The sequence below is a fragment of the Bombyx mori genome, chromosome 4 (assembly GCF_030269925.1).
Source record: "Bombyx mori chromosome 4, ASM3026992v2".
NCBI classification, from domain to species: Eukaryota; Metazoa; Arthropoda; class Insecta; order Lepidoptera; family Bombycidae; genus Bombyx; species Bombyx mori.
This window is the reverse complement of record NC_085110.1, coordinates 17,458,761-17,480,746: the sequence shown is the minus strand read 5'-3', so window position 1 is coordinate 17,480,746 and position 21,986 is coordinate 17,458,761. Positions and strand designations below refer to the sequence as shown.

At 37.1% G+C, this 21,986-nt stretch overlaps 2 protein-coding genes across 2 annotated transcripts; one reads left to right on the top strand and one right to left on the bottom strand.

Moving 5' to 3' along the window:
• Positions 1 to 50: 50 nt before the first annotated feature.
• On the bottom strand, positions 51 to 8,104 carry LOC101737947 (uncharacterized). The gene is made up of 6 exons (XM_004925764.5): positions 6,769 to 8,104; positions 6,573 to 6,687; positions 6,421 to 6,506; positions 4,805 to 4,964; positions 3,621 to 3,745; positions 51 to 2,145 (listed from the first exon to the last, which is right to left on the bottom strand). Exons 1-6 carry the CDS (start codon positions 6,778 to 6,780, stop codon positions 2,014 to 2,016), a joined length of 630 nt encoding a protein of 209 aa, XP_004925821.1. The 5' UTR covers positions 6,781 to 8,104; the 3' UTR covers positions 51 to 2,013.
• Positions 8,105 to 11,877: 3,773 nt separating this feature from the next.
• On the top strand, positions 11,878 to 21,633 carry LOC101737816 (phospholipase A2 group XV). Its single transcript, XM_004925763.5, has 6 exons — positions 11,878 to 12,271; positions 13,057 to 13,431; positions 15,713 to 15,940; positions 16,670 to 16,841; positions 17,191 to 17,313; positions 18,144 to 21,633. Exons 1-6 carry the CDS (start codon positions 12,178 to 12,180, stop codon positions 18,382 to 18,384), a joined length of 1,233 nt encoding a protein of 410 aa, XP_004925820.1. The 5' UTR covers positions 11,878 to 12,177; the 3' UTR covers positions 18,385 to 21,633.
• The last annotated feature ends 353 nt before the right edge of the window (positions 21,634 to 21,986 follow it).

The following is a 21,986-nucleotide window of genomic DNA, read 5'->3' as shown; positions in this document are numbered from 1 at the left end:
GCCGATAAGAACTCTCACTTAGAAGCTAGTAGACAAATTAGACAATGAAATAAATTTACAAAAACATTTATTTTTCATATTAAACAAATCTATTATATTTTAATTTGGTATGTAAACGTTCGTTGCTAATTCACAAGCAAAGCCTTTTCAAAAGCTTTTCAGGTGATTTTAGCAGACGCCTACGTAATCTGTTGTAGGTTACAATACCACATAACAAAGTTTTCAACTAGTGGGTATGTACCAACATGGTTACGTACAAAACGCTATTTCTACGAAATTCGTTAACATTTACAATTTGTACAGTCGCGTAATAAATACGTAAGGTTAATAAAAATACAAAATATTTAATTTAACTAACATATCTTGAGCATAACTTACCAACAGCTTTATATAAATACTTGAAGAGTCAAATACTTTTGTATATCCCAAACGTATTCAAAGAAATATATTTATTTTTACATAAAATATATTATAAGTTCATAAACTATAGTCATAACAATAGAGAATTCAAACGAAACAATATCTCAGGACAATGACGTTTTAACACGACTGTACTTACGATAATTATACAAAAATGTCGCATTTAGGCCGTTTTAACGTTTATTTTATCACATTTAGCGTTACAATCACAATACACAACGTACAATATACTCGTAGTCTTCACGATTTCCATACATTGTATAAATTGCGTTACGTTGTTTTTTTAAACTGTGTAATTTGAATATTAAAAAATCAATTGTGGCTTTTAAATTTGACCTCCATTTTATGCTAAGAACCATAATAACTTTTATAAATTGGAAAAACTAGAATCCTCAAACGAAGCTAAATAAAATTGACTTTTGAAAAAGAAAAACTTAATACCACTTGACAAAATAAAATTCAAATGTTACACGGCACAATTCACACCAAACATCGGTTGTGGCATTTCTGAAGATATGCTTTGACTCTTCGATATCTATACTACGATATTATTATTGTATTAGTTTAGTTGTGCGCTTTGCAATTGTTCATTCGACGAACTACCATCTTTTGTTATTAGGCGTAGAAGAACACCTATAGTATTTCAAGGGCGGCTACACAGCCCGTAATCTCAACAATGCGTTCCACCAAGTCGACAGTGGGGGACGTCGAATCTTTCATAGAAAGCACGGTTGCTTCGTGATATAAAAGGTAGACGCGACGAGTGGGATCATGGCACTTACTTGAGTTCATTACCTAATTGGTGTCATCAACCCAAAACAGATATGACATTAATGATATTTTACCAGACCATATCCGCTCTATTGCTGCGTATATTCACTTTCAAATTGCACCACAGTGGACGTCTGTACTTCATCCATACCCTATACTTACCTACTCGCCAGTCGCATGGGATCGTTTAGTAGAGGACATGAATGCCCCATCCCATGGCCCATGTGATGACTTCTTCAGCGGAAAATCCTTTCAAAGTTATGAGGGACAAATTTGCGAACCGAGCGCGTGTTTCGCACACATATGCTCTTTACAAAGTTGTTGTATTTGATATGAGAAATTAAGTTAGTTTGTGTATTTAATTCACGGATCTACAAGTTTTTATCACCGACAACTAATGGATCGGCGAGTAAATCACTAAGCCTTCCCGACAAATGATTTTTTTATTTTAAAAATAATATATCTCCTATTATCTCCTATTATAGTTTATGATTTAGAAAATGAATTATTAATCTAAGATAATGACTAGTTACAGATATGTTTGGGAAAGTGGTTTAGGATTAGATTTACAACTAATACGACTGAACTAACGGTCAAGGGTTGTATCTAACGTGCTATTGTATTGTATGTATTTATTACTCTACTATTTATTTCATAATAAACACGCATTGAGTATCAAACACATTTTGTTGTGTTGAACCGGCTTCTATTAAAAAAAGCGCTCACTTGCCGGATTAAGTTGCTGGTTATCAAAACTTAACTTGACGTAAACATAAGCTATCAACAGTCGCCGGTCATCGAAGTAACCTTGTGCGGCTTCACTCACAAGGCGGTCCTCTGATCATAGACTATGACCGCATCAGCGTCTAAGAACTGGCTGTGGGACTTGCTGAGAGCTATTATCGCGGCGTGTTCGTTTCTCATTCTGTTCTTGTACTTCTTGCTGAGACTCACCTGAGACACAAAGTGAATACGCATTGTTCGTTAAACACCTCACTGTGTGCTTAATGCGAGTTTTTTGACGTCCTCGATAGCGTAAAAGTTAACTCAAATTTGTATGCAGTTGGGACGATTGCCTACGTTTGCCACTAGGGGCGCTGTTTTACACTAAACACACAGTGAGTCGACTCGCGGTAATCTTACATCAATATAATGAATTATATTTACTAATAGAATATTTCTTAACCAATACTCCAATGTGGCATCATCACTCTAAAAAACCTAAGGCGAAGTTATATATAAGTACATTTGTAGGTACATGCATATTTATTGTGTCTTAGTAGCGTCTGAAGGATTTACGTATTGGACCACAAGCAAAATGAAACTAACAGCTGGTTGATATTGCAGTTTCTCCAGTCTACAAAGAAAACTGGGCAATTGTACTAGACGGAATTTAAATCTTATTAATAGATGCGCAGCGATGTACAGCGATGTGCGACGAGATACAGCAATGTACAGCAATGTTCAGACTAGATGGGCTATAAGCAGTGTTTTTGGTGCGAGTGTTTAAACGTTCTCGATAGCGTGAGAGTGATTTTTTTTTATTGCTTACAACGTAAATGCGCCACCCACCTTTGAGATACAAGTTCTAAGGTCTCAAGTATAGTAACGACGGCTGCCCCACCCTTCAAACCGAAACGCCATTACTGCTTCACGGCAGAAATAGGCAGGGCGGTGGTACCCACCCGCGCGGACTCACAAGAGGTCCTACCACCAGTAATTACGCAAATTATAATTTTGCTGGTTTCATTTTTATTACACGATGTTATTCCTTCACCGTGGAAGTCAATCGTGAACATTTGTTGAGTACGTATTTCATTTGAAAAATTGGTACCCGCCTGCGGGATTCGAACACCGGTGCATCGCTACATACGAATGCACCGGACATCTTATCCGTTAGGCCACGACGACCACAAACTAAACTAAAATTTGTATGAAGCTGGAACATCTGCCCACGTTTACGGCTAGAAGCGCTATTCCAACTGCATACAAATTTTAGTTAACTTTAACGCTATTGAGAACCTTAAAAAACACGCATTAAGCACACCGGTCTGCCTATCTGTATCTGTAATGTAATAAAATCGACTGTGGAATATAACTAGAAATTTAATTAAAGAATAGGAATGATGACAACACAAACCTTTTTTTTATTATTGCTTAGATGAGTGGACAAGCTCACAGCCCACCTGGTGTTAAGTGGTTCCTGGAGCCCATAGACATGTACAACGTAAATGCGCCACACACATCGAGATATAAGTTCTAAGGTCTCAAGTATAGTTACAACGGCTGTCCCACCCTTCAAGCCGAAACGCATTACTGTTTCACGGCAGAAATAGGCAGGGCGGTGGTACCTACCCGCGCGGACTCACAAGAGGTCCTACCACCAGTAATTACGCAAATTATAATTTTGCGGGTTTGTTTTTTATTACCTTCGCGTAGAGCTGCTGCAGGTCGTCCTCGGTGGACAGCGGGCGCGGCTTGGGCCGCAGGAACGCCGGCAGGGACCTGGTCTTCAGCGCGTCTACACTCGCACCACTGTCTATTTCATCTAGCACTAAAACCGAGTTTAATAAGTTTTAAAGCCTTTTTGGATTTACAAAAATTTCAGTTATCAGAGGAGGTTATCAGAGTCCACAAATATTGAAGTGTGTATACTTATATATTATAACATAGTATGGCATAGTATTAACATAGCATTTAGTATATAACATAATTAATAGGCGTAATCTCGCATGTCCCCCTAATAAGGCGGACCAACCAGAAACATAGGCTTCTTCATAATTGTAAACTAAGATTAACATGATAATTAAACATGGAATACACGCAAGAATACCTTTTCCCTTAACACCTCCCAAAGTACAACATTAGATACATGGCGACCCTGCCAAAGTACAACATTACAATGTCACGACATCCGCCATAAGGGATTAACTAGAAGGCTCATTCGATGTATCACTGTTCCATTCATCAAATCGGTACACATAACGGTTACTCGGTAGAAATAGGCAGGATAGTGGGTAGGTAGGTAGGTGATAGGTAGCCTACCCTTGCTAACCTGTATGCTCTACCACTAATAACACGCAAACTTTCGTTTTTTCCAATAGTTTTACGATGCTTTAACCGTCCGTCCACTCGCCATAGATACCTATTTGGTTACAGTGGTGCCTGCCCTAGAGGCTCTCGTATAAATGGGTATAAGCGCTTTAAGCATTGATCCAAAGCACTCCACAATAAATGTCACACATCACAAATAACGATACGGATTTATGAATTTCAACACTGCATGCTCCTCAGTAGGCAGCGCGTGCAGATGGGACCCGTTACGTAGCTATCACATCCACGCTTGAAAGGCAAACGTGACTAAGCGACAATAACTGCTTTATACATAAATGATAGGCAATAACCATATTCGATGCGCAAAAAAATATATATTTCTAGGTCTATTAAAATCATTTCAATACTACAGCTAGATTCGTTAAAATAGATTTTTTTTCAAGTATTTCAACTTTAAATTAGTCTACTGTAAAGTTCACGCATTGTCGCTTAGTCACGTTTGCCTTTCAAGAGTCGATGTGATATGGAACATGGTCGTGCTGAGTGGTAGAGGACGCACTGGAGCTGGAGGCGTACTGCGTGCTGTGGTGCGGGAGCGGAGGCAGCGCGGCGGGCGGCCGGGCCGGGACCCTGTTCACGTAGCAGTGGGAGGACTGCGCCCTCCTGCCCTCCTGGTCTCCGGCGTAGCTGGCGGGGCGGGACACTCGCTGCACCTGTACCTGTCCGAACCAGAGCCATTCGTACACTCGGTTATGCTTAACTTCAACTATTGAAGTGCATTCGTATGTAGCGATGCACCGGCGTTCGAATCCCGCAGGCGGGTACCAATTTTTCTGATGAAATACGTACTTGACAAATGTTCACGATTGACTTCCACGGTGAAGGAATAACATCGTGTAATAAAAATCAAATCCGCAAAATTATAATTTGCGTAATTACTGGTGGTAGGACCTCTTGTGAGTCCGCACGGGTAGGTACCACCGCCCTGCCTATTTCTGCCGCGAAGCAGTAATGCGTTTCGGTTTGAAGGGTGGGGCAGCCGTTGTAACTATACTGAGACCTTAGAACTTATATCTCAAGGTGAGTGGCGTATTTACGTGATAGATGTCTATGGACTCCAGTAACACTTAACTTAGTGAGCTGTGAGCTCGTCCACCCATCTAAGCAATAAAAAATAGTAACATTTTGTGCTATTTCTTTATTCTACCATTGTTACGGAAGCGCCAATCTTATTTGTTCGTATTTCGACGTACCTATACTTTTCATTCGCAAAGAATGTGCCTTTTACTACTCTACTCATCATAATTTGAATGCTTTTTACTCAATCACACAAAAACGATTGAACAGTTTTGAATGATATTTTATTCAAAGATATAACCTGAATCAACACACAGGACGCTTATATTATGATCAATGAAACGAGTCAGTCTGACTCCGTATATCCGACATAATAATGACGAGAAATTGACGAGCAGTTTATCTGATTCATAAATCATCACTGTCACTCGATAAAAGCATTTTTTTTAATGCGAGTTTAATTTTTTTCATCTTATCCGGCTATCCGCCGTCGGCGAATAAGGCTAATAGGGTCGGCGGCGACTGGGGAATATCGTTGACAAATAAACTAAATAGGAGCGGCCAGAGGAAGGACTGAATACAATTAAACATGAACTCATCTCAGTGATGGATTTACGTCTAGGCCTAGGCCCTAGGGCCGCATGATTTGAGGGACAGAAAAATTTACTTACTGAGATCTTAGAACCGATATCTCAAGGTAGGTGGCGCATTTACGTCGTAAAATGTCTATGGGCTCCAGTAACCACTTAACGCCAGGTGGGCTGTGAGCTCGTCCACCCATCTAGCAATAAAAAAAAAATTTTTTAAAGACGAAAAAACAAGTACATATGTATGCAAGCTTTGTAGAGTGTCGAAAGGGACAATTTACTTCATGTCATCAGATCATGGGATAGGGGCGTTCTAATAATATGAAGACGGCACGGTCGCGTACCGTTTTAATGTGGATCGGAATGTCATCCCTCTGTTGAGGGTCCAAAATTAAGAAAGTTTATTCTAGCATTAAGGGCGGCGCGATAAACAGGGCTAGGGCGGCATCAAACCTGAATCCATCACTGACTCTTCTGTAAAACAGTAAAGTACATTGAATCCATTACAAACCTCTGCATGTTTCATTCTATAATTGTCTTGATTACTGTATGCATGATTCTCTTTGATAGTGTAATTTTCTTTTAGATATTGTTCGTCTGAAAAAAATTATCTATTTTTATTAAAAACCATTTTTTTTTTCATATTATTTTTACTAAACTTACCTAATGATTTCTGATGACGAGGCATTAGGCGGCAGTAACATATAATAACTAACAAAATAAAAACTCCGCATACGCCACCGATAAGCCAAGATAACCAAACAATTATAACACGACCCTGGAATTAGTAAAACAATTAGAAGACCGCGTATACATACTATTAACAAATTGCATTTATCGATTATTTTTCTTCACTTACCTGCAAAAACATTTCACTTTCTGACACAATAGCGAAAAGCGCCCGTGCTTGTTCCCTTACTGTTAATTGTTCTTAACATTGTAAATAAAATACTATATTGAAATCCTACTTAAATCTATTTAAACTATCTATATTAAATACTAAATGAGCTAGGACAAAGAAATGTCCATCTTTGGATATTTAAATGATCGCGCCTGCGCGCAAGTGTCGTTGCACTAAGGCACTGAACTTTCGGGTCGTGCACCTCGTATGACCTTACGCTTATAGCTTGACACAAATATTACGTGTATAATCTATGGTTCCAGTACCTCATTTATTATTACAGCTCGACCAAGCTAAGTTTGCACCTCGCATCGATTACGTCATACTGCCGCTTAGGTATGGTCTGAAAATCAACCTTTGCATTAGACGCCTTTAGCTCTAGCACTAGGAGTAGGCTTAGGGACCCCGGTAACCGTACTCGTCGAACTCGAAAAAGAGGTCGACGTGCAACCTAACCCATACATCAGCCCGGATACAATCACCAGATCTTCTCAGGGGGTCGCGATTCCGATCCGGTAGTAGATTCATTCGCGAAGCAATTGCTCTTGAGTTGTTAGGTCTCCTTCGGAGGCGCTCGGGCAGTTGTTAGCAAACCCCACCCCTCCTGGGTGAGAATTTGCTCGCCCACTTGTCCTGGTGAAACCGGAAAGGCCATCGGGCCACTAGTAATCATTCAATCATAAAAAAAAATGGTCTGAAAAAAGGATTCGCTAAGACTTTAAAAATGTAAACAAATGTTTGTTAGATTTTACTTTGCATTTATTGTTTTTAACAATATATTATACATAGGTACATTAGAATATAGCGATAACGGGTTTTTGTATTAAGACCACCCGGGCGTTCTTGCACTTTTTAAATTTGTATCCCAATTGCTCAGTAATAATTTTCGTTTATGCTTCCTATTCAGGATTATGTTTCTCCCTTCACGGTGTATGACCTTTCCTTTCATTTTTGTGGCACACAACAATCCTCTCGAAGTAAAAAAAGAACGTTAAGCGTTCAGTAAAAACAGCTCAACAAAAACTTAACAAAAATAGTCCATTAATATAACTAAACTTCAACAAAAAACCTAACAAGAACAGCTAAAAAAATTAAAATTCAACGGATAGGGAGACGAAAACACGTATGACGCGGGTCGGCGACAAAGATGCTAACCGTACTAACGCGACGGGGCGATTGCGGGAAGGTAAGCGGGGAAGCGGGCGGAGCGCCGCATTCCAGCGAGGTGCAAACTTAGCTTGGTCGAGTTGTAAATGTATTATCTATGTTTCAACTCTTGGATAAGAAGATTCGAATTAAAGGCTCACTGTATTTGGCCCCCCTTTTTTTTATTTTCGGATTTTTTTATTTTTTTTTTATTTGTTCGTCATTTGTTCGTTTGGTCGAATGTAAAAATTGTTTGTTTGTTTTTTATTTATTTATAATTAATTAAACAAATGATCACTCTTAAGTTGCCCCTCCTTACTAGATATCTTTATTTTTACAATGAAATAAAAAAAAACGAAGCCTTGTAATATATTTATATCAATCAAGATAGTTCTCGATATAGATTAGATAATAATAATAATAATTAAGATAATATAGACGTAAATAAATATATTTATTAAATAAAATCCTGTTTAAAGAGTATATATATACTAAGTTTGTTCTTCCATATTAAATTAATTTCTACTAAATGTCCCTGCAATATATTTCTTGAGCTTATAAATAATTATCATTTCAACAAAAACAGATTTTGTGTGCATTACATTTACATTTATTGAACTATATAGTGAATTTAGGAATTATTAATTTTATTATAAAATAAAAGTATCTTATCTATCTCCTATTGCATGGTAATGAATAGTATCATTTTCAAATTAACTAATCTGAGCGATAAAAATAAAGATATCTAGTAAGGGGAGCCCACTTCAAGGTGATCATTTGTTTAATTAATTATAAATAAATAAAAAACGAACAAACAATTTAAAAAAATCCGAAAATCACAAAAGGGGGGCCAAATTCATTGAGCCCGAATTAAATGACAAATACAATTTCGCAGACATGTTTGATTTTGATTATATATCTTTACAATTCTTGTTTGTTAGTGAGCCCAAGTTTTTTACGAGGTCTATCCATTTCGGTTATAGTAACCTGCGTGCCTTAACTATTTTACCTGTAATTTTGTCTTATGAACCAAATAATGTCACGATTAAAGTACTCGATATAATATTCGAGTACTTTGCTCGAGATACTTTACTTTTGGGTATCCGGTTTCATTATATTATTCAAGTCATACAATATTTAATACCTTGAGTTCATCATTAAATACTTTCTTAGAGCCCATCAAAGTTACAACTGTTAGCCATGAGTATGAGCTAGTATGAGTATAGAAGCTAGGAGTATGTACCTATCTATGGACACAACTTTGTTTTATTTTATCAATTTATGGTTTCTATATAAACATTTATTTTGACTGACTTGATACCCCTGACATCTGTGCTGGGCTTAGGGTCACTATATATAATCTTACTCTATGGGGTCACTTCCCACGCTGGGAATCATAATATGATGTACGTGACTATCATATATATCAATATCTCTGGTAAACATAGGACACTAAATTCTAGTTTAGGCTAGGTGACCGTGTGTGATTTATTACGGTCTGTAAATTAAGTGATCCATTAAGTGAGAAAAATATTCCAAAATAATTATATGTGGCTTCTCAGGAATTTCTGAGCTCTTGGTTAGATAATTTTTATTATTTTACTGAGATGTTATGCTGTCCCATATCAGTTCAAATAAATCCATTGCATTCCATAGGTACCTAATAAATACATTTTTGTCATTAACCTATCTTCTAACATAACACTAAGAAATTCATACCTCTATGAACAAATAAAATAGGCCGTAAAAAAGAAATACTTGTACTATTTCAATTCTTGAACACAAAAATCATTAAAGGAACATTTGGCTTAAATTAATAGTATACGGTCAATAAATAAAGGTAATATAATAAAATATAATGAATTTACCGAACTTAGAAAAAATAAGATATGTGTGTGTGTGTGTGTGTGTAGGTAAGTAGGTAGGTATCATTTCATTTCATTTATCTCCTTAATATCATTTTTTATAAAATAAGAATATAAATTAAAATAAGACATGACTTAAAGGTCTTAGTTACCAGGTTATAAAATCCCATATTAAAAAAAGGTAGGTAAGTGGATAAAAATCAGCATTGCCAACTGTACGAGGTTCCTCGTACAATTACGAGATTTCTGGTCTTCCGTACGAGGTACGAGGACGTTATTAGCCTCGTACAGTTGTGTACGAGACTTTGATTTATGAAACTAAAAAATCATTTTTATTGCTGGGAACATTTCTATCTACATGATTAAATTATTTATCTACATCTCACTCGAATAAACATGAATGAGCTCAAGCTCGTTATCCTGAAGGTTTAAATGAAATTTGTGAGCCAGATAAGTTTTGAGTCCATCTACTGAAAACTGAAGACTTTTGCTCATTTTGCCCTATCTACATTCATAAAGTTTTAATAAAGTCAATTTAATAAAAACAGACATACGAAACGGACTTCTGTGGGAACTGTGAACGGCACCCTTCTTGCTGCGGAGGGTACAAAAGGTCCAATACGTGTTAGAAACTGCGTTAATTTTGAACCATCGAAGGAGATGTATAGTCGTATGACTAAAGAAAAGTTATACGCCAGTGGAAGAAGGCTATGCTCGACTTCTGCGAGTGCACCATCTCGCAGAAGGAGGCGGCGGGGCGAGTGAGGGAAAGCTCTCCTCACTACGCAGAAACCCGCCGCCGCCGAGCAGGGGGTCGGGACCGGGGTCGTATCCGTGACCTGGCCCCCTAAGAGCTAGGGGTCCCACCCGTTTTGTGCGGGGAGAGACCCAGACGTGGGGTGGCGTGCTTTGCACGCTCACCCGCAATAGGAAGCCGGGTGATGGTAGACCGCGTTCCCCCGACCGCTCTGGGGGAAGGTGTAACGCGGCGCCATCAAAGCGGGCTCTCGGCCCGCTGAACGAGGGAACCGGTGGTCGTGTCGCTGGCGGCCACCGGTCCGGCGTCCGTGGGACGGTGGGATGGATGTAATATGCTCTGCGTCAACCCTGTCCCGCCGTTTCAATAGCCCCGACTGGGCTCCAGCCCGGTCCGAGGTAGGGCGCCGGTTGTGAGCGGCAGGAGTTTTTAGTGAGGTTCAACTCCCACATACCCCACCTGCCGCGCGGGTGGGGATCCGGCGATTTTCTCCTGTGGAAAAAAAAAAAAAAAACGCCAGTGGAAAGTAAAACGACGTCAGTAAGGAAGTTCCTGATATCATATTTGGAGATGATAAACTAAGCCTATAATAACATAATAATACATGTTTTTTTTAATAGATTCTTGTTCTCAACCGTGTCACTCTTGACAGAGTGGTAGTGATCGTCATGTAGTGTTGGAAGGGGCAGGCTTGATGCGTCTCACGATGTCTCGCCATCTCTGCCTGCTCGAGGCCATTCTACTGCACTCATTTAGGGTCCCTCCCACTGCAGTTTTAATTTGGTCGGTCCACCGCATTGGTGGCCTCCTGCGCGGTCTTGTGCCATCAACGCTTCCCTGTCCAACGAGGTGTTCTTTGGACCGGCCATCTCGTCGCGAAACGTGTCCGAAGAAATCCACTATTCGAGACTGTACTATAGCAAATAGACGCTGCTTGATGCCGAGTTCCTGAAGTATCGAGACATTTGTACGAAAGTCCGTCCACGAAACTCCAAGCATTCTTCTCCAGCACCACATTTCCAGAGCGTCTACATATATAGATATATTTTATTTGTAGCAAACTTGTAAAAGTACTTTCATTTTGTAAAATATCCTAATTTTATTGCCTTTTTCTTAGTTTTATTACAATATTTTATTTGTAGCAAACTTGTAAAAGTACTTTCATTTTGTAAAATATCCTAATTTTAATGCCTTTTCTTAGTTTTATTACATTTTACGCGCAATATGAATATACGAGATTCGAAAGCCAATTTATGAGATTTTTATCTGCTTCTGTACGAGGAAAAATATTCAAAGGTTGGCAACCCTGATAAAAATAATCTTATCTCATGGTATTCTAAGAACCTACGCAATTCTTTTGATTCGTTAAATCAAAACAATTGTGTTTATCAAAATACAAGCAGCTAATTGTTAAACGTCCGCTAATTGTCATATAAGATTACCTCCCAGTTAATGTTTCATCATACGATTTTACGTCATTATCCACTTTTCCCGATTGCTAATACGAGCGAATTGCGTAAAAATAACGCAGAGCCTATTAAATCGTGTTCGCGATTATTCTTTGCGCTATTTCACTCGTAAACTTAGTTTTATTGGCAAATGAATATGTTTGGTATTAGAGTAACTTTTCAGTTAATATTTGTTTATTATTTACTGGCCAAGAGCTCTTGGGGACTGTCTCCTGTAATACTTAGTGAGTATTAAATTGAAAAAGTTTCACTTTAAAATTGAAGAATGCCAAATGTAGTGTAAATACAAAAAACTGCTCACCTACTCTTAATTCTGGCGCTCTTATTATGGCTATTATTTTGTCTTAGTAATAAAAAAATACGGGTATAACCTGTCAACTACTGCTAAAAAGTTTTTAAATTACAGTGAATGCGTTCACCATCCACATAATATAAGTGTTTACTAATGCCCATAAACACAAGAATTTGAGCTTGAGATTTGAGGTCGAGGTGTCAATTGCATTGTATAACAACTATCTAAACCTTTGAAACTGGAACAAATAATAGCGCAGTGTATTTTGTTTGTGTTTTTTTTCTTAGTAACATCTTGCTATGCTCTTATTCAAATACTGCTAGTAGAATATGATTCAGGAAGCGACATTCCTTTTCAATCGAAATGGATTCAGTTTTATTGCTAGAATAGACAAATGAAGTAATGTTTCATCCGATTGTAAGTGGCTATTGTCACTTATTATTGCAATGTCAGGGGAACCATCATGCAGCTGTATACCATTAAATACTTGTATCAAACTTTTTTTGAAGAGCATGTCAAAACATTTCGTTGTAGTGTGATGGTAAGTCAATAAACCTGTCTCTGGAATGTCTCAAGGAATCATTTCTGATATTTATGGGCATTTAACATAAAATAAGCGTTGTCTTGGCAAGTCGTAGTAAAAAAATGTAAATAGTTATACTTTGAATTATATGTATTTTTATTAGATTAATTAAAGGCACATGTAACATGTTCCAGTTCCTGGTGATGGAGGTAATCAATTAGAAGCAAGACTTAACAGATCGTTAGTGGTCCACTACATTTGTAGTAAAACCTCAGCCGACTACTTTAATATATGGTTGAACCTTGAACTTCTCGTGCCTTATATTATTGACTGTTGGGTTGATAATCTAAGATTGGAATATGACAATGTTACGAGAACAACTCACAGCCCCGTTGGAGTTGAAGTCCGAGTTCCAGGCTGGGGTAACACAGAACCAGTTGAATGGTTGGATCCGTCTCATCAGTCATCTGGAGCATATTTCAATAGTATAGCAGATTCTCTAGTCAGCATTGGTTATGTTAGAAATGTATCCATCATAGGAGCTCCGTATGACTTCAGAAAAGCTCCAAGTAAGTAAGAATCATGCAATTCTTCTAGTTTTTTTTTAACATCACATACTGCCTAAAACGAATAATGTAACTTAACCTACATCACCAAAAATGAATGAGAATAGAAAATGTCATAATTCGTTCGCTCTTCTCTACATTATGTATTAAAATTGTGGCCTTACATATTGAACTCATGAAAATGTAAGTAGTTATGCTTAACACCTTAAATGCCAAACTAAAAACCATGTTTAGACCAATGGGCTATTAATAGCAGCTCCAAGCCTGCCACTTCATTGTTAATATGCTTTACGTTGTCATTAACGGGATGGCAACATTAACCGAAAGAGAAACAGCTAAGCTGCTGTGCACCGTTAAGTACTTTTCACACCATAGGCCTCGGGAAATACATGTTCATTTCTAGCATAACCGAATGTAGCAAAAAATATAAGGCTAAAGATGAACTTTGTTTCAGTCAATAGTAGTACAATCTTAAACGAAATATGATGAGATCACAAATTCCCTAGATCAGGGAAATTTTCCACAATATAGACCTTAATTTCCACCAATATGGCACTCAATTACTTGCAATATACATATATATATTTTTAAAGGGTATTTAAAACACATTTTATCTCTGTTGTTCATGACATCCTACATCTTACACATTGTGAATCCAAAAGCTCTATGTTGATGACTATGGCCACTTTTATAATAGTAAATAGATAAAGATGATAAATTCAAATTAATTTATTTATTTATTTATTTATTTGGGAAACAAACAGTACAATACAAACATATAATATTTTAAAAAAATATAGCTAAAGCAATAACCAAATATGTTTCCACAATCAAAATCACATATAAGTAGAAAGTGAACAAGAGGAGACAAAAAAACAAAAGCAACACAATACGCACATATTATTTTATACATCAACTTAATAAATCTATAATCACCTTATAAATATTTTAAAATAGCTTTTCTTTATGCTACAAGTGACAAGCAAAATATGTCAGCATTAGAGAACTTAGCATCATACAACCTACAAGATCTACGGACAAAAGAGTTAGAAGCATATTTCGTTCGAGCCGTGGACATGTGGAAGGTCTGTTTAGAACGCGCGGAAATACGAATACATTTAAATGAAATTTTGGAAAGAAGATAGCTAGAATCAATCTCGTTATTTATTATTTTATATAAAAACATTTGATCCCTCAGTAGTCTACGATCGACTAGAGAGACAAATTCTGTCGGTACTGGAGAGTTAAAGCGACGACAATGGTATAAAAGATGCTTAAAAAACTTTTTTTGGACTCTTTCTAGTCGCTGAATATAAATATTATATTGGGGATTCCATGTGACGGAGCCATATTCCAATATAGACCGTACAAAACTGTTGTACAACAGAACCAAAGTAGATGGTCTTTTAAAGTCTTTACCAACTCTAAGTATGAAGCCTAACATTCGAAAAGCCTTATTTACTATTTCATTAACATGAACATCAAAAATCAAACTGGAATCCAAATAAATACCCAAATCACGAACAACTGTGGTGCGTACCAAAGTTTGACCATTAATAGAATAGTCATACAAGATATTCGATCTTCCACGTGAGAATGTTATAATAGTACACTTGTTAGTATTCACTGTAAGTTATTTTGACAGTAAACAAATAAGTTGTTAAAAAATACAATTTAAAAAAAAAAAAAAAATGAAAAGGCCAGGAGTGAACGCCTCATTCCCACGTAGTGCCATCTAGAAAATAATCCTTAACTTTATAATATGCCTTGTTGCACAAACGTTCCTTGACAGTTTTCTTAAATCTATGAACAGGTAGTAATTGAACGTTTAGTGGGATCTTGTTGAAAAGTTGTACACCCAGTCCCCTAAAAGATTGCTTATTTTCTTAATTCGAGCCGCCGGCAACGCAAGCCTATGTTTGTTCCTAGTCTTCACATTGTGCAAATAGCAGACTCTGGGGAATTCTTTAATGTTTTTACGCACGTACAATAAATTTTCAAAAATGTATTGGGTTGCTAAAGTTAGAATTTTGATTTCCTTAAACTTGTCCCTCAAGGATTCCCTCGGGTGCATATTATAAATAGCACGAATAGCCCTCCTCTGCAGGATGAAAATCGTTTCGACATCGGCAGCATTGCCCCATAGCAAAATTCCATAAGACATAACACTATGAAAATAATTAAAATAAACCAGACGTGCCGTATCTTCATTAGTAGGTATACGTTCGTATTTTTTTTTACCGATACGATAAAATAACTAATACAGGGTTTTAATTATTGGCAGATGAAAACCAAGAATTCTTCATAAAGTTTAAAAGCTTAGTAGAAGACACTTATAACAAGAACAATAAGACATCAGTTACCTTAATAGTGCATAGTATGGGAGGCAGAATGGCATTACATTTCCTTCAGCTCCAAACTCAAAAATGGAAGGATCAGTACATAAGAAGGATGATTTCTCTTTCCACACCCTGGGCAGGGTCCATGAAGGCTGTTAAAGTATTTGCTATTGGTAGGTGGATCTTCTAAATATAGATATTTATTTAATGAAATTGAACTTATCTGCCAATATTTATTGAATATGGCATTTATACAGGCATGTCCACATGTAAACCTTAATAAGAGCACTATCATAGCTATCCTTCGAATTATACAAATTAGACAAGAAAGAATATTCAACAATTTTTTTTTTTTACTAAAATTGGTGGACGAGCTCACAGCCCACTTGGTGTTAAGTGGTTACTGGAGCTGATAGACATCTACAACGTTAATGCCGCCACCCACCTTAAGATATAAGTTCTAAGGTCTCAAGTATAGTTACAACGGCTGCCCCACCCTTCAAACCGAAACGCATTAATGCTTCACGGCAGAAACAGGCAGGGTGGTGGTACCCATCCGCGCGGACTCACAAGAGGTCCTACCATCAATAATTACGCAAATAATAATTTTGCGGGTTTAATTTTTATTACACGATGTCATTCCTTCACCGTGGAAGTCAAGCGTGAACATTTGTTGAGTACGTATTTCATTACAAAAATTGGTACCCGCCTGAGATTCGAACACCGGTGCATCGCTCAACGCCAATACATCGGACGCCTTATGTCATACTTATGTCATTATGAGAAATAATCCATGTAGTCGTTTCGAGAACCGAAATGTTTCAGTTTGCTTCCATATTATAGTTGTACTTAGCTACCTACACAAGCCCCTGTCAGGGACTCAGTACAGAATTGATATGCAGGCGATGATCTCGGCTCAAGGATGTTGTTCGAGAGCACAATGAGGACCCAGCAGATAACCTGTCCCTCGCTGGCCTGGCTGCTACCCTCACCCTTGTTCTGGAAGCCTAATGAAGTTCTGGTGCAAACTGACAAATATAATTACACGATAAACGACTTTCAAAAGTTGTTCAAGTGAGTACTTTTGTTATTTCTGACCATGATTCTGGCCAAGAGACCTTTTTAGAGCCTACTGACTTGATGTGCCACTAATTATTTTAGACATTGCAGTCTTAGTTCTATTAGAACAGTATTTGATCAAATTATTACAATGAATAGTATAATTCTTTCAAGAAATGCAGCACCATTGTAGATTCTTGTATGACAACCCGTCAACCATACTATAATTTATAACTAAACCTATATACATTTCAAATATGTAATTTCTAAACAAAGTTTATGGATATCAAAATATATGTTCATTAGTTAACTGTTGTATTATTAATTAAAATTAATCTTTATATTGATGGTTGTATTATTTAAGTGACATGGAGCTACCCAACGCTTGGGAGATGAAAAAGGACACTGAGAAATACACAAAGGACTTCAGCGCTCCCGGCGTCGAACTGCACTGCGTGTACGGGTACAACGTCGCCACTGTGGAGCGGTGCGTACTGCTTACTGCTTACTAGTTGTAACTTCTAATTACAAACTAGTTACATGCCCTTCTTCTGGGAAAAAACCATAGAAGCACCAACCAACGAACACGCTAGTGTATTTGTAATGTTGTGCTATAATTTAGTTAATGATACATAATATATATCCGAGCTGCAAGTTCTAAAGCCTAGTTGTTTGATGATTTTTTTATTGTTTAGAATGGGTGGACGATCTCACAGCCCACTTGATGTTAAGTGGTTACTGGAGCCCATATACATGTACAACGTGAATGCGCCCCTCACCTTGAGATAGGCCTCACCTTGATTGTAGGCAGCAGCTTGGCTTTGCCTTGGCCTGGCATTGCTGAAGTCCATGGGCGACGGTAACCACTCACCATCAGGTGGGCCGTGTGCTCGTCTGCCTACAAGGGCAATAAAAAAAAGAAAGATATAAATTCTAAGGTCTCAGTATAGTTACAATGGCTGGCCCACCCTTCAAACCGAAACGCATTACTGCTTCACGGCAGAAATAGGTAGGGTGGTGGTACCTACCCGTGCGGACTCACAAGAGGTCCAACCACCATCTTTATAAATATACATATTCTAACTGGTATACAGGGTGGTGGTACATCAGGTTCACAATACGTAAATTTAAGTGATTTAAATTATATAAGTACGTTAAGCATTTAAAATAAACAGTAGTGCCGAAAAAAATTAATGAAAGTGTCAGCAGAATTTGAACAGAAAATTTTGTTCAAAATATGCAGGCATGCAGTATGCAATCTTAAGAGTACTTTATACTGAGTAATTAACAAAAAGGGTGATGTAATGTCAATCGCAGGTTGGTATACAAGGCTGGCACGTGGCTGGACGGCTACCCCGCGCTGGGCACGGGCGACGGCGACGGCACCGTCAACCTGCGGTCCCTGGGCGCCTGCGAGCACTGGCGGAAACGCCGCGGACGCACCACGCTCAACGGAGGCAAGCCCGTCAAGTCACTGCCACTCAGCAACGCAGAACACCTCAAGATCCTCCACGACAAACGCGTCATCGACTACATCACCACTGTCATGAGCAACTAGATCTTAGAGAAGTTCAACTTCTCTAAGTGCGATAGGTCATTCTAAGGTCATCTCGTTTCTATAGTGTAACTACTGCCAAGAAGTTTCACTTCTATCATTTTCATCTAAATGAATAATCCAGTTTGTGTAGAATTCAAATTACACTTACTTATTATTACTTATTAAAGTAAAATTAATTAATTTCACATATTAGAGATATTCAAAGGAACTGCTTAACGAAAGTGCTTTCGTGAGGCTGGTCCGGCCGAGGGCTGTGTTGTGCTTATATTAACTACGTAGTCAATGTGTCATCTTAAGAAATGTAAAATAACTTGTTAATTTTATGTTCATAGAACAATAATACATGTTGTATAATATATTATTAATAATCAACTAATTGTAACTTGTCCTTTCGTCATACCTCTGTGTGCTTGGCCTCAGTTATACAATAACCGTTGTCCCAGTTATGCGTTTAGTGAAGAATATCTCTTGCCGAACTTATTATTTTTAAATTGCTCATTATTGAAATTGTTTAAAATGATATTATACTTTTACTAATTTTTAAATACTTTTTAAATACTTTTACTAATTTTTTTATATTAGTAAGTATTCAAAAATCTTTATAACATATCATCTCATTGTCTCATTGTGTTAAATAAATGTTTACAATTACAATACAATTAATGATACGTAACACAAGATGAAATGTTATTAATGTAAGGAATTAATTTAGTTCATTAAATTGAACCAAATTAATTACGGAACAGAGTTATTATATAAATTTGTTAATTAACATGCATTGTAATGTTTTTATTAATTATGTTTGTGTCTTAGCTTATACTTTTCATGTTAGTCGCGGTGATACGAATAGACCACTAATTTTTATTTGTTCATGACAAAAACTAACGATAGATAGAGCTGACTGACGTGAACACATCTGTTCAGAAAAATACTGAATTTTAATAAAACAGATGGCGCCACCACCACACCGCGCAGCTTGCAGTAGACACAGATAATTATACCCAAACAGTCACTATGACAAACTTATCTCAAATAAGGTTTTGTCTCCCCACAGTGAGCGTTGTACTCTCACAAAGCCCTCAATAATTCGATGCTTAAGCTATCTTATTGCTCTCTATTTTAATTAGAAATGCATACATTTTTGTATTAAGTTTTAGCGGTGTTTTGAATTTTGTATAAAATTAAATGCCTACATGAATTTGTCTAGGTTTTAGATACATTTGCTCAATCTGTTATTGATGTAAGCACTCGTTCAAGCATCTATGCATATTTCACGGACATTCACGTGTATGTATTTAATGAAGCATTTTTTTTAATTTCTGCATTTAAAATTATTGAGAAAATCTGCTTCTGGATATTGTTTAAGTTATCACAGTATCAAACTGAGCCGTTTTTTAATTTCTAAACCAAAATACAGACAAGCCAAAAGTTTATCAGTAATACTATTGTTGGATGGATAACATTTCACACATAAGTGCAAATACCCGAAAATTTACTTTTTAACTTTAGATATACAATTGTAATAACAACTAATTATTTCCAACAAGAATAATGAATAAATGACTTGTTCTGTGATAATTTTATAGTCTTCAGCTTATTATTATATCAATAATAAATCATTTAATGGGCTGGTTAGTTTGATTTTTAACTTCAAATTATATTGCTTTTATTATGGTTAAGGCTCACGCTATGTAAGTGAAATAAATGTAATTAACATTTAACAATAATTAAATGTTCCTAGTCTCGGATTTTGTAATTATGTATTTTTTAAAGTACCATATTTTAATTTAACCTTTTATGACGTTGGTTTCCCTGGTTGGAATTCCTTAGAAACATCTTTCTATCTCTTTGGCAACATTTCATTCGCTGACAAATTAAACTCAGATTTATAGGGTTCCTGATTGATTAATCGAAGACATTATTTTTCGCTAACAAAATAAACGAAAAAAAAATCTCAAAAGAAGATACTCTCAATTTTGTTTTACAAGAACTCTAGAATTCTGATTTGAAAAGAACAAGTTTTAAAAGTTACGTTCATTGTCTTGACGATTTATTTTTTATAATGTGGGCTTATCCCACATTCCATGCACATACACATTTACTCTTCACAATATAAAACTTATATAATATATTTATTTAATATAATTATTAATACACACAGAGTATACATTCACACATATAACATATCTATTAATATATTATTACTACATTACATATAAAACAGACATACACACACGACAATTTATCGTGCCGCGTCAATCAGCTGGTCGCCCGTTCGTTCGCGCTGTGGACACGCGCGCTTGAACGGAATGTCGCGGGTAGCTGGAAAATATACTCTTGCGCTGAACTTGCGCTTGACTCCTCGTACTGAACGCACGTCGCTTTCGCTAATTATATACTGTTTTATTGTTTTCGAAGCTTTTGCATCTCTTGTGATAACGCGCTTTCTTTGTGTCTATCGTTACTGTACTGTCGTGTAAAGTGTCTTCTGTGTACTGTTTATAAACTGAATCTCTTCAGTGCTCATAACCTTCTATTCTTCATAATTTTAATAATATAGACCGTGTTGTATTTTCGTGTGGACTAAGTGTAAATTTTAATAAACATTTAATTAGTGTGCAAGGTGTCGTATTTCATTTATTATCCGAACACCGACGGCGCCTACTCAGGTACTTACTTACCTTTACCACATTACGCTACGCGTCCGGACGACGACGCATACATACTACTCCATCCACATCCATACGGGAGACTACAATTCTCGTCTATAATAACAAACCTTAAGGGCCATTCATTACACACTTAGTTAAAAATGTTATGAAAGTTCTTTTGCCAAGGTGATCGTAAAATAATCTCTTTTTTTTTTAAGAATTAATAGCGGCCCGGAGGCCGTTCCAGTTTCACCAGGACAGGTCATAACAATCTCACTACAGACAAAGCAATCAATCCAATTATGTCGTGCCTAATTCAAATATTATATTTATAACGTATAATAAAATCACATGTTTTATTACTATTATTATCTACCTTGTCGCAAATATACTCGTGATGTTAGTGCTATTGGCTAAATACCGCGGGGGGGGGGGGGTGGCCGAGCCCGTCCGCCACGCGATTCCTTCGTCTTAGTTATTCGATTGTTATTTTTAAGTGTAAAAGGCAACTTGAAATGTCTGTGATTAATACCTCTATGATGCTCTGTTTAGTCAATTTGTTTTTCATACTTTAAATAAATCGTTTGAGCGAGATGAATTAATGTTTTATTTCCAATAACATTATGGAGACCGGCTGGAAAGAGTTTCTCACACCCCCGATTACTCTCTTTAGTCAATCCATAACCTGGGCCAGGAAGGTCAAGTACCTGGGCGTTACCCTGGATGCATCGATGACATTCCGCCCGCACATAAAATCAGTCCGTGACCGTGCCGCGTTTATTCTCAGTAGACTCTACCCCATGATCTGTAAGCGGAGTAAAATGTCCCTTCGGAACAAGGTGACACTTTACAAAACTTGCATAAGGCCCGTCATGACCTACGCGAGTGTGGTGTTCGCTCACGCGGCCCGCACGCACATAGACACCCTTCAATCTCTACAATCCCGCTTTT